The sequence below is a fragment of the Grammomys surdaster genome, unplaced genomic scaffold (assembly GCF_004785775.1).
Source record: "Grammomys surdaster isolate TR1022 unplaced genomic scaffold, NIH_TR_1.0 125941, whole genome shotgun sequence".
NCBI lineage: Eukaryota > Metazoa > Chordata > Mammalia > Rodentia > Muridae > Grammomys > Grammomys surdaster.
The window spans coordinates 3,805,972-3,818,271 of NW_021620763.1; the positions used below are offsets into that span (position 1 = coordinate 3,805,972).

A 12,300-nucleotide genomic window follows, 5' to 3' on the forward strand; every position below is an offset into this window, starting at 1 on the left:
GTGTGTGTGTGTGTGTGTGTGTGTGTGTGTGTGTGTGTGTGTTGAAGTCAGCATGGGAGATCATCAAGTAAAAATCTGGAATTTTCAATAAGGTTAGACAACACTAGGGTCATCTCAGACAGTCAAAGAGCAAGTGTCCTGAGGAAATGTGGCAGGACTCAGCCTATGGTGAGATGCAAATAGAACCAGCATGTTGGGTCCTCTGAATTCCTTGAGTTGTTTTTCTTTGCTCAGATATAGACATGAAGGGGGTGTGGTGGGGACACTGAGTCAAGATCATGATGGAAAGAGAGAAAAGAGAGGGAGTAAGCTTTCTAAAGCACAGGGTGACATGTCTGTACCATGGAGTAGAGGATGAACAGCAGAAGTGACAGTGCTTGGAGACTGGTGGCTGCCACAGACAAGTAGTTACAGTGGAGTTCAAGACACTTTGGGGGTGGGGGCAGTTCCTTTTAGGTCATTTTTAAGAGGGAAGGTTAGGGAACATTCAAGGTTAGAGAATGGGAGACCTTAAGACTTTAGTGGTGATGGGCCAGGGTAGAACCACAGGAGCAAATGGCTGATGCAGGACAGAGGAAATGACCATGAGATGATCAAGAAGCATTAGGAAGACCCCTGTTCACAATGAGAAAAAGAATCACAATGACAAAGGAACAAAAGACCCAGAGAAACCAAGGATGTTAGTGTCTGTTCAAGTGTCCAGGGCAGTGACAGACCAATGGAAAGGTCTGGAAGACCAGGCAGGCGTACCTGTGGTCAGGCAGCTGCATCAGGTACCAGGGCTGCAAAGCATTAAACATACCTCTCTGGTTTATATTTGAAGTTCTCTCTATAACTTTGTTTTTCTACATGAAGAAAACTTTTAGGCCAATAAGTCTGCCCTGCAATTCTGAAAGTAATATTCTGAGCCATAAATTAGCAAAGGGCTATTTTAATCATGGCTGTCATCATCAATATTTAGGAAATTTCTATTTACTAAGATCATGTTTTATAGCAGACACTGCACCTTGTTATGTCCTTGCACGTACAATGGGTAGAGCATTAGCTTCACTTTATAAAGGAAAACACAAGCTTGGTGGGAGTGAGCAACAATTTAATAACCAAGTTATTCAACAGAAATGCCAGCTCAGAGGCTGTGTCACCCATGCTCTCTGCAAAGAGTCCTTGGAGCATAGCCATGGTCCTGATTCCAACTAGCCTGTGGGGTCTATCAGGGCTCATCAGGGCCTCTGAAAACTCAGCTTTGGGTGATAGCCAATGTGAAACCCCTGTGAATGTCTTTGGTAGGCATTACCCTTGCCACAGTGAAGTCACAATGTTTCCACCAAACGTCTTCCAGAAGCCTTTATGGCTGAAATTTAAAACAAGGTCTTGGGGTAATTTCTTTGAACTGAGACAAGAAAGTGATTTTAGGTTAAATAATTTTAAAGAATAACCTTTATTGACTTATACATTCATTCAAATAATTAAGCACTCTACTTGCTTTTGCAGAGCACAGTGGAAAATTCCTAAGGGATTTTCCTCCATGGGGTTTACCAGTTCAGGAGCTCCTGAGCTTTGCTTCCTATGATTTTTCTTGGGGTCTTAGAAGTAGGTTGATCATAACCCCAAGTTAAAAATCAGTGACAAATTCTGGTGCCAGTATCTACTAATGCAGTATGAAATCTAATTTCATACACCATGCTTTTAAATCTGATCTCACAAAGCAAGAGAGGTCATTTCTATCAAGACATACAATTTGTCTAAGGACATTGAGCTACGGAAGAGGATACGCTGGTGTGACTCGCAGCCCTAAGCTCATCTTACTGTTCTGAGGCTCCAGTTGGCTTCAGTGTCTGCTTCTCTCCCAGTGTCCTCTCTTTCTGCCTTTCTGCCTCTCTCCTTTTATCTTTGTCTGTACTCCCTCTGCTCTGTCTTCCCAGGGACCCAGCAATAGTTCCAAGATGTTCTAGCTGTGCTTCCTACTTACTGCTGTCTTTTTCTCCACTTAACAAGGACACACTAGGAAGCTGGCAAAAACAAAAACAAAAACAAAACAAAAAAACCAAAAACAAACAAAAAACCCCACAACTTTAGATTCATTTCTTTTAGTATAAGTGAGTGGTCACCATTGGCCTCCTTCACCTTCACAAATATGTTTTTGTTTCACCCTGGTCAGACTTTTTACACCATTGTACTAGACAGATAGTTATCATCACTGAAAAGTTGAAGATGAAGAAGTTACAAGTTTCCATAATTTTTGCACCTAGAAAGATGAGTGAAGATAGCTGCTTCTTTATTTCCTCTTCTTCACATCATTTTTACATGACTATCTTTGGCCTTCTCTCTAAACAGTTTACCATCTTTAATTTTCCATTTAACAATAATAATTGGTAGAACTTCAAGAAAAATAGTTATGAAAGAAACTCCGGGTGCAGCAAGGATTCTCCAGTGGTAAGAAACTGTACGGCAGTGAGTAGGAGCAGACACAAGCACCTGGTCCTAGTGGGATCCAGGTCTGGCAGAGCTGTTTGTCGGTAGATTTCTGAACAGGTCCCTTGCTCCCTCTACCTTCTCATAGCTGACCTCAGAGCGAGTCTATCCACTCCTTTTCTGTGTTTAGACTGTGTCTCATTCCTCCCACCATCCATACTGAGGCTGAACCAGGGCCATATCCTCAAGCTCTCTCTAGGATCCTAGAATTGTTACTTGGTTTGAAGTGAATTCTTCTGTTTCTACTAAGCTCTAGTCACAGGAAGTTCAAACCTTACCTTTCATTTTTCTCTCATTTTAGGTAACTCTCTCTAAGCTACAGGTTGCTGTAGAATTTAGGGGTAAATGTTGGGGATTGGTTCAAATGCTTTGTTTTGATCTGGAAGCCACATGTTCAAACACTGAAGGTCCTTGTCTCCAATTGTTTTTTGATCTATCAATAAAGATGCCATCTGTCAATGGCTGGGCAAAGGGTGACAGGATGGGACCTTTTAGATTTGTGTGGGCTAGGAACTGGGATAAAGGACACAGAGAATCACCATGGCTCAGGGAGAAGGATGGGACATAGGAGCTTCAGGAGAGGAAGCCAACCAACCATGTGAAAATTCAGGCAGGTGACCACTGGCCACATCCCTGATTGAGCCTGGGGTAGCAGGGAAAGCTTTAGGAGTGTTCAGCCTTTGAGGTAGCCAAGGCAATTAATTTTTTAATTAATTAATTAATTAATTAATTAATTATATTTAAAAATTAACTGGTGTGTGTGTGTGTGTTCCATTCATGAATTCAGATAACTCCTGAGCAGGTATGTGCAGACAACCTTCCGGAAGCCAAAGCAGTGTAGCTAAACTCACTGCTACAGGTGAAAGCTGAACAAGGCAGACTGGACAAACATTCAGCACGAATGAACCCTAAATCACAAACTGAAATTTGCTCATACACTCTTTCTTGCTTTGAGACAATATGACTTCATGTTCCTACCCCAGGGTCTTCTGCTCATAGCTTAAAATATTTGAGGGAGACTCCTTTCAATTCAAGACAAAATTCGGGCAGGGAGAATCCCCAAAGTTGTTCCCCAGCCATGTTTGGGGAACATGTGTTCCCTAGCACATGAGTAGAGGGCCAAGTTTATCACGGAATTCACTCTCTCTAACACAGAGTATGAATAGAAGGTGTCTGGATGCTTCCTGCTGTGGGTGGGCTTTGGGTAGGCATAGGGACTTCTGAACCATTTAAGCTACTTAGCAGATGTGGAAGTCTCATGCAAAGCAATACCTGACGATAGTTACAGCATCTCACATACTCAGTTGACCGTTAAGTGAATCTACACAGAATCTTTAGTTACATCATCTTCCTAAAGACAGGGGAAAATATCTGTGCTGTAGCAAAGCAACTCAGTTATTTGGTACTTCAAAATGTTTCAGATGATATTTCATTTCTAAATGACATCTTGATACTAACATCTAAACCTAATTGACATTCCTCTCTTTCTCAGTAGTAAGGAGGAGGGGAGGAGATTCAGTGGTGAAACCAAGTACATGGTAGTGACTAGCTATACTTTGTATGGTTTACAGCTAATGCTCTACATACCCTGTATCACTGGTGTGCATGTGGCCTACTATAAGATCTTCACAGTAAGATTAAAGAGATGGAGGAGAAAGCAGGCTTGTGGAAATTGTAATTCACTTCTCCATTATGTGTTCTACAAGAAACTGTTTTTTTTTTCTGAGTCCTATGTTAGAGCTTTTTGATCATTTCATTCCTCCTAATAAGGAACTCACTTGCCTGGTTCCAGTGATGGTGAGAGCCTCAGAGACTGTGTATGAGGTAAGACAATACCAATCACATTTATCGTCTTGAAACAGGATTGAGAAGTACAAAGGGAGTAATAGAGAGGTGTTTGTGTGCGTGTATATGAAAATGCTCCAAACTCTGAATATACATGTATGAAATAGATATGTTTTACTTTTATGAAATCCCTTCATTGTTAAACAGCTATCATATGGTCAAATACCCAAGATGGCCACACAGTGATCTCCAAGTTAAGTTGGTCAGGGTGATATTTTTTACATAGAGAACTATGTCTAATAGTAATAGTTCAGTTTGAAAACACAAGATTATGGGAATATTTGGGGACCCAATTAATCCAGTTCTAAAATATACTGTAAATACATTATTCAAAATATTGACTACTGTGCATTGCATAATATATTATTTATTACCCCAAATGTAGAAAACACATACATGTTCATCAATAGAATAATAAATAAAAAAATTAGGGTAGGCAGTAGAAACTCACAGAACAAGTAATAACAATAGATGTGGATATTGTGATAATAGCCAAATTATGATACATTTTAGCTAAAATACTGTTAAAATATTTTACTATGATTATAATTATATAAAGGAATGAATATATAATATATATATTCCATATATCATATAGCATGATTATTAAATATAATATATATTATAATATATGATGTAAATTATACACACACACACACACACACACACACACACATATATATATATATATATATATATATATATATATATATATATATGGAAGTGGAAAAGGGAAGCATTTTGTATCTTACTGTTATTGATAATATCAGGATATTGTTATCTGTTATGCTTTCTATATTTTTCTGTATTTTCTGTTTTTCCCTCTTCACTCTCCCTCCTGCTCTTTACTGCCCCAGGTGATTTCCAGTATCTCCAATGGTCTGAAAATGCATGAAGTTGAATTAAAAACTTGCTTCTCCAGAGAGCTGATAGAACAGTGGCTCTCAGCCTTCCTATGGTTGCTACCCTTTAGTACAGTTGCTCATGTTGTGGTGTCCCCCAACCATAAAACTATTTTCATTGCTACTTCATAACTGTAATTTTGCTACTGATATGAATTATAATGTAAATATCTGTGTTTTCTGATGGTCTTAGACAACCTCTGTGAAAGGGTCATTAGACCCCCTTCCACAAAGGGGTCAAGACCCACAGGTTGAGAACTGCTGTGTTAGAGTGAACCAAAAATAGATGAGAGATGGCCTGGTGGTGAAGAGCACTTGTTGCTCTTCCAGAGGACCTGAGTTTGGTTCCTGTCACTCACATTGGGCAGATCCCAAGTGCTTGTATATAACTCCAGCTCCAGGGGATCAGTTCCCTCTTTTGGCCTCTAACGACACCAGCAGCACACATACACATACATTTACATGAATAAAACCATTCATGCTTAGGGGTGTATTTGTTTCATTTGATCTAATGATACAATCTTTAGAAGCCCACACAATATTACTAGGTGTGGGAGGTAATTTGTACACTTCAGTGAATCAAAATGTGGGCGTGTCTGTGTGTATGGTGGCCCAAGTTGGGGGTTGCAGGTCTGACATTGTGCTTCCTGCAGGATCATACATGGGTCAGAGAGACTTTGCATCCTACAAGCTAATAATATCCTTGTTAACCATCCGAAGGGGCAGGGAGGAGGCATTAGAGTGTGTGAAATAAGCTGAGAACATCTCATTCCTCAAGAGACTGGGTGACTTCTTGGGAAGAAAGGACTAGAGATTAAGTCATGGTTGTTCTTGGTATCAATGATTGGTTAACCCAATGTTCTTAATCTTTGCTAAGTTTTCTTCCTTTTCTTGACAACTGTCCCCACATTAAACCTCACAAAGTTGTATGGAAAGTGATCAGTCAGGGCAGTTGTCTGTGGACAGATTATCCAGTAAGACTCTGAAACCTGGGGAAACGGAATCAGACAGTGTTGCACTGCATGGGAGCCAGAGACCATCTCAGAATTACTGAGACAGACAGTTGAAGTGTTCACAGTCATTAACAGCACACATTCAATCTGATGGTTGGGATTGGACTCCTGACTGTTGAGCGCACAGCTGTTGGCCTTCAGGAATGCTTAAGTTCCTACTACCCATAGTCTCACTGTACTAATCATATTGAATGGTATAACATGTCTGAAAATATAAACAGTCAATAATAGTAGCTATTATTAATTGCTATCTAAAAATGCTAGTTTATTTTTCCCCTTTCATAAAAATTTTCTAGTAGTGCATGAAAAGTTTTCATTAATAAAAATCCAAACAGTCAGCAAAGCAGTGTCCTGTTTTGCAGAGAGGCCAGCTGGAGCATCATTTATTTCTGTAGAATTGCTGGGGTTTGAGGTTCCTTAGATCTTCCATTTGTGTCAGTTGGATCTTCATTTTGATAATCCTGCCTCAAAAAATTCCAGCCAGCTAGTGAGGCAAGTTATTCCTTTCCTAGAACCACCCAGGAACCCTCCACACAGGATCCCTGCCCTTCCTCTGTTTGACTTCTTAAAATAGTTTCTGAAGAATTTAACCACAACTGAATCAAAACTAACCAGCCTGTAATTTCCTGGTCTGTCCCTATGGCCTTTCCTTTAAAATAAAACACACGCACAAAATGGCATTTCTCTGGCTGATTTCCAGCTTCTTGGGGTTTTGACTGGAAGAAGCTCAGGGATGTCTGAGGAAGTGGTTCTTCTTAATCTCTCATGATTTCTCATAGGGAGAAGGCTGCAGCTTGCATGGGGCTTCATTATTTCATGTTGGCAAAATTAGGCTATTTTAATTTTTTTTAATGAAAAAGTTGCTGGATACTGTCTACCCGTAGTTCTTTATGTCTGCCTTTCCTCCATTCTAGTACGTCTAAAATAAGGCAGCACACAATCTGTACATAAACTACAGACAAAAAGAGCTAGTCTTTCATATAAAAGCATTTGTTATGAAAATCTAAGAAAACGTGAGCAGATTGAATTCACCCATGAAAGGCACAATTAAAATGTATTTGGATCTTTTCAGGAAAGGCTTTCAAATATTCTGATTCCAGCTCTGAATCATGGGAAGACTCCACTTAGACTGGTGAGTAATATTAAAGGTCAGTAATGTTTATTTGCAATGTAGCCATAGCCACTTCCCAACTCTTTTGAACACCATTTTCTTTTAGTTTCTTAATCTCACTGAGATACAATTCACAAGCAAGTAAGTACTTATAATTAATACATAATACAAAAGTTAATCAGAAGCAAGAGTGACTGAAAATAAAAAGTCATACAATAGTTAAACCAAATGTTCCACAGTAAAAACCAAGAGACGTAGTTTAAAACCAGAATGAATATGATGGGAATCCCTGCACCCAGTGCACTACGTCCATGGATGTTTGTTACAGTGAATATTTGCTGGGCTGATGAATTAACCACAGACGTTAATGCAGGACAAAAGCTGCAGACCGATCCTTGAGATAATGGTGGAAGGGAGATGCATTTCTGAACAAACATTCCCATTCAAATTTTATGACACAGTAAACAGCCCAATTTACTATTATAATACAGGATAATCATATTCAGAAGTTCTTAAGTGTTAGAGATGTTTTTATTTCTCAACAAACACTCCATTCAAATTTTATGACATAGTAGACAGCCTAATTTGCTATTATTATTACACAGGATCTTCCTATTCAGAAATTCTTAGGTGTTAGGAATGTTTATACAATAGAGCACGTTTCTAATCTGATCCTATCTATATTTATATATCTGGAAGTCATTATGAAAGTGGTTCCAAACGCATGAGTGTTTTCAAACAGGTCAAGCATATTCACAATTAGAAGCTATCATTTGTATCCTACAAGTCCACATGCTGAAAGTTTTACATTTGTTCCTTCAGAGCATCTTTCTCTTGTACTTTCCATGATATTAATTATCTAGCAAGTTTTCTTTCAAAGCAGAAACCAAAAGCAACAGCCAGTATTCAGCTGCAGCACATTCTTCAACTTAGCTGGGACTAAAATATCTTTACTCTATCTGGCACTTTAAACGATAATTTACTGTTTGTTTTTAAAGAAGAAAAAAAGATGTGGAAATAGGACCAAATATATGGTGGTATATTACATCTGTTCCATGGGGGCAAAAGTACAAGAAATGCCTAATCCTATTATTTCCCTGTGCCCCCATCTCTGCATCTCTGCATTTCTTAATGTTTTCTATAATTACTGCTATGAAGTTTTTCCTAAAGCATTCATCCTTTGGAAAGTTCATTTCCAAAAATTAAACATGGAAGACATAAAACGTTCTTGGGGTTGGACAGATGCAAGAAATATACTAGAATATGCTCATGAAAGTGAGTATCTCTGTGAATTTAATGGCAAGGTTGAAAAAGCTGAAGATTTGTTCCCTGTACAACCAAAGTAGCACCTTCTCCTACGTTCGGCCAAGGAGGAAGACTGCCTTCCCCCATTGGTAATACACTTCCATTAACTGATGCAGACGATATGCTGTACATGCTTACATTGCTCTCCGCCAGACTTTTGGCTGATGAGCATTAACCTCAATTGTTCCAGCTAACCTCTCAGGTCGCATTGCTGAGATGTACATGGATTACCTCACCCCTCACCCTGCAAACCACTCCTTTCACCTCTTATTTACAAGGACGACTTTCCGGGGAGTAATCCATTCCAATCAGTTTTCATCCATTTAGTTAGCACCTGCTCAGATGGTTTCAGCTCAGACACAAGGGGCTGGTGCTCTGGAAAGCACTGGTAATAAATTAGATTGCGTAATTGTTGGTTCTTAATTGCTCAGAGTTCTCTTACTGCTTCTCATGCTTTTTTCTTTAAGAAATTAACTTCAAATCATGGCTCGTTAGACACCTAAATTTCCAACAAGCAAATTGAAGTTCTTTCCATAGCTTCAGAATCTCCTAACCATATTAATATAGTTCACAGTTCAGAGAAATGCTGAGCAAAAGAACGATGTAAAGTTATTTTATGACAGTTCACATATTTAAAAATCCCTGAGTGTATAGAATATTCTATTTTTTATTTGAAGATTGCTTACTAAAATCTGAAAATATTGTAGTAAACAATTAGTGACTTATAATGGACAGCCACCAGCCAGCGACACTGTTCAGCATGCTGCTCATCTATGGTGTTTTACTAACTTCACAGTTTACTTGCACAGTTCAAGTTCCTCCAGGACATTGGCATTTAAACACACAAGAGGAGACAGCTATACTTTTAAATTGTCTAAATTTTCTTCTGCTAATTCTTAACTTCTCTGGGTGTTTCTTAGGGTACAAATTTATGATCCATGGTTGAAAGCACCAGCAGATGGAAAGCCATACATCAACCATTTCTTTGAATAGAATCTTCCTGGGTACCGAATGTGCCGCCTTAATAAAAAGCTATATGGGGTTCTTTTTAGGAAAGCATAGAGCTTTTGCAAGTACATACAACCTATTGCAAGTACAAGTGATGATGTCATTGTTGTCATCATCATGATCACGATCGTCATCATCGTTGTCGTTATTGAAAGCTCAAATAGGATACCTAGATCTGAGGATTTTGCAAAGGTAAGGAAGGCATAATGGGAATACATTCATCTTTTCTATTTCCATTAGTCAGTTTTTGTCCTTCCTACTCAAGGTCACAAAGAACTCACCTTGCAATCCATCACTTATGCATGTGGACACACATCACACAGGCATATAGAAGCATCTGGTGTCACAAAAATATTTCAGCATAATTTTAAAACTAAGGTAAACATTTCTCATTCCTAGTAATGATCATAACCAATGGCTCTGAATTGGGCATCACTCTGCTGAAAGCATTTTAAAAATATTTTTCAGATACAAATGTGAATTTTAAAAAGCACACTGATTGATTTCCATAGGCAGAGTAAATGAGAAGTTTCCTTATGCAGGAACAAAAAAGATCAGACAGAGGATCTGGAAGCAGGAATGATAGATTGTTACTGAAGCTATCACTTTGCTCTGAAGAGGCAGCATGCTTGTCATGCTAACCAACACTCAGAGTGAACATCACAGACAATTTAAATAGTTAGATCCTAATTTGGTGATTCTTCCCCCCTCCCCCTTGTTTTGATATTTACTTGTGACTCTGTCTCTTTCCTGGGCCCCATTCTTACACAATATTAAAGATATACCATAAAACCACCTTGATTACATGCCATAGATATTGTCATTTTCACAAATAAGGGGACTTAATATATTTGTTACAACTCTTCAAATACATCTCTGAGCAGCTCCTTTCCTAAGGAGCAGAGGTGACTTTCAGGTTTGCCCCAACACACACTATAGTGACTTAGGAAGGTGGGAGGTCTTTAACTGTCCCACCCACTAACTCCTGAGCTCTGGGGGACCCGTGTTCTATATGGTACCTTCTTTTCATTTTCTCGTCTCTGCTGGTCCTTGGATTTAACATGGAGAAGTTGGAATTTCAAGAGTTTCCCTATCAATGGTAAGGTTAATTTCTCTCCAGTATCCATGATTGTTTTTGCTGCCAGCAACACCTAGAAAGGAACACAGTTATTAGGAAGGGTGATACTTTGTAATCTTTGATACAGTCTGTCAGTGATAAGAAGATGACATGGTACTTTATGATTTGTGATATTTGTCTTAATATAAAGACAGGTCATTACCAGGGAAATGCATAAACGGGAAATGTGCCCAGGACTGTCAAGGCTGGGTCATTTCTTTATCAGCTCCATCTTCAGCAAGGTGGTGAACACTTTGTACAGTGGTGTCACACTCCCAGGACTGTGCTTAGTAGACACAGGCAAGGCCCCAGCTGGGATGACTGGCAGGTTGCTTTTATGCTACAGAAAGTCTGGTGTTGTTTGGCATAGCCAGCAGTCCAAACAGTCAATCTCTGACTTACTAAGATGTTATAATTAAATCGAGTTTTATAATAGTAAAAATGACTATGTTGGCAGCCCCTTATTTCTGGCTGACCAAATTCAGGTGAAAGATAAAACTGCTTGACACAGGGGCACCATACGAATGGTGCACTGCCTCCCACCCCATCCCTTGCTGCTTAATGTTGATCCTGTTGGTATGTGGACTAATTGGGGTGAAATGAGGTTATTGAGTTTTCTTTTGGTGACGACAGGCACTAGGAACATACAGCTGTATTGTCCAGATGTGTGGCACTGACAGCCTATTTTATGGCTGTGTTTTTTACAGCTTGTTTCCCCTAAATTTCACACAACTCTCTAACATCTGGGCTCTTTTCCTTGGAGCCCTATAACCACTTTATTTACTGCAAAAAAAAAATCATGTAAAATGTACCATAAAAGTTGTTACATGTTTCTCTTTATTCCTGTTATCTCCCTAATAAAGTCCACTTCTGCCTGAAGGATTGTCACAGAAGCAATCTAGTTAAAATTTTTCAACCTTTGTTTTTTTTAAGGAGCATCATATTTATTTATAACCTCAGGATGAATTAGGTGTTGCTACAATGTTCTGACATATGGCTTTTCTCTCCCCACTCCTTGGAGCAATCACTCCTCCGGTACATATGGTGTCAATTTCAGGCCCTCGATCTCAGACAATGACCGTGTGCACTGCTTCTCTGGAGCTGTGTCTTGTCTGAAGCTCACATTAGTTCTTGGGTCAGGGTTTCCATGACCAGTTCAGTCTCTTTGACTTTCCCCTTTGCCAAGGGAAATAGTTTAAAGAAAGGGAGGTGCATATTTTGCTTTGAGCTTCAGAAGGCCCTGTGGGTCTTCAAGTGCCAAAAATGTAATTGGACCTTGTAGAGACTATAGAGGCTCCTGCTCTGCATTGCACAATGAGAAACCCAGGAAGAGGATGTCTTTAAAGCTTTCCTTTCCAAATGCCAAAGGAACAAACAGAAACCAAAAGCTATGTGCATGTGTGTATGTGTTTATGCATCTGTGTGTCGGTGTCTGTGTTTATATATGTACATATGTGCATGTGTGCATATGTGTGTGTGTGTGTGTGTGAGAGAGAGAGAGAGAGAGAGAGAGAGAGAGAGAGAGAG

The 12,300-nt window shown here is 39.3% G+C and overlaps 1 protein-coding gene across 1 annotated transcript in view; it reads right to left on the bottom strand.

Annotated features, from left to right (window-relative positions):
- The window catches only part of Spag17 (sperm associated antigen 17), a 215,576-nt gene that overhangs the window by 139,015 nt on the left and 64,261 nt on the right, over positions 1-12,300 (bottom strand). Inside the window, exon 4 of the mRNA XM_028753003.1 lies at positions 10,676-10,807. Coding sequence (XP_028608836.1) covers positions 10,676-10,807 — 132 coding nt within the window. The remainder of the gene's footprint in view (positions 1-10,675; positions 10,808-12,300) is intronic.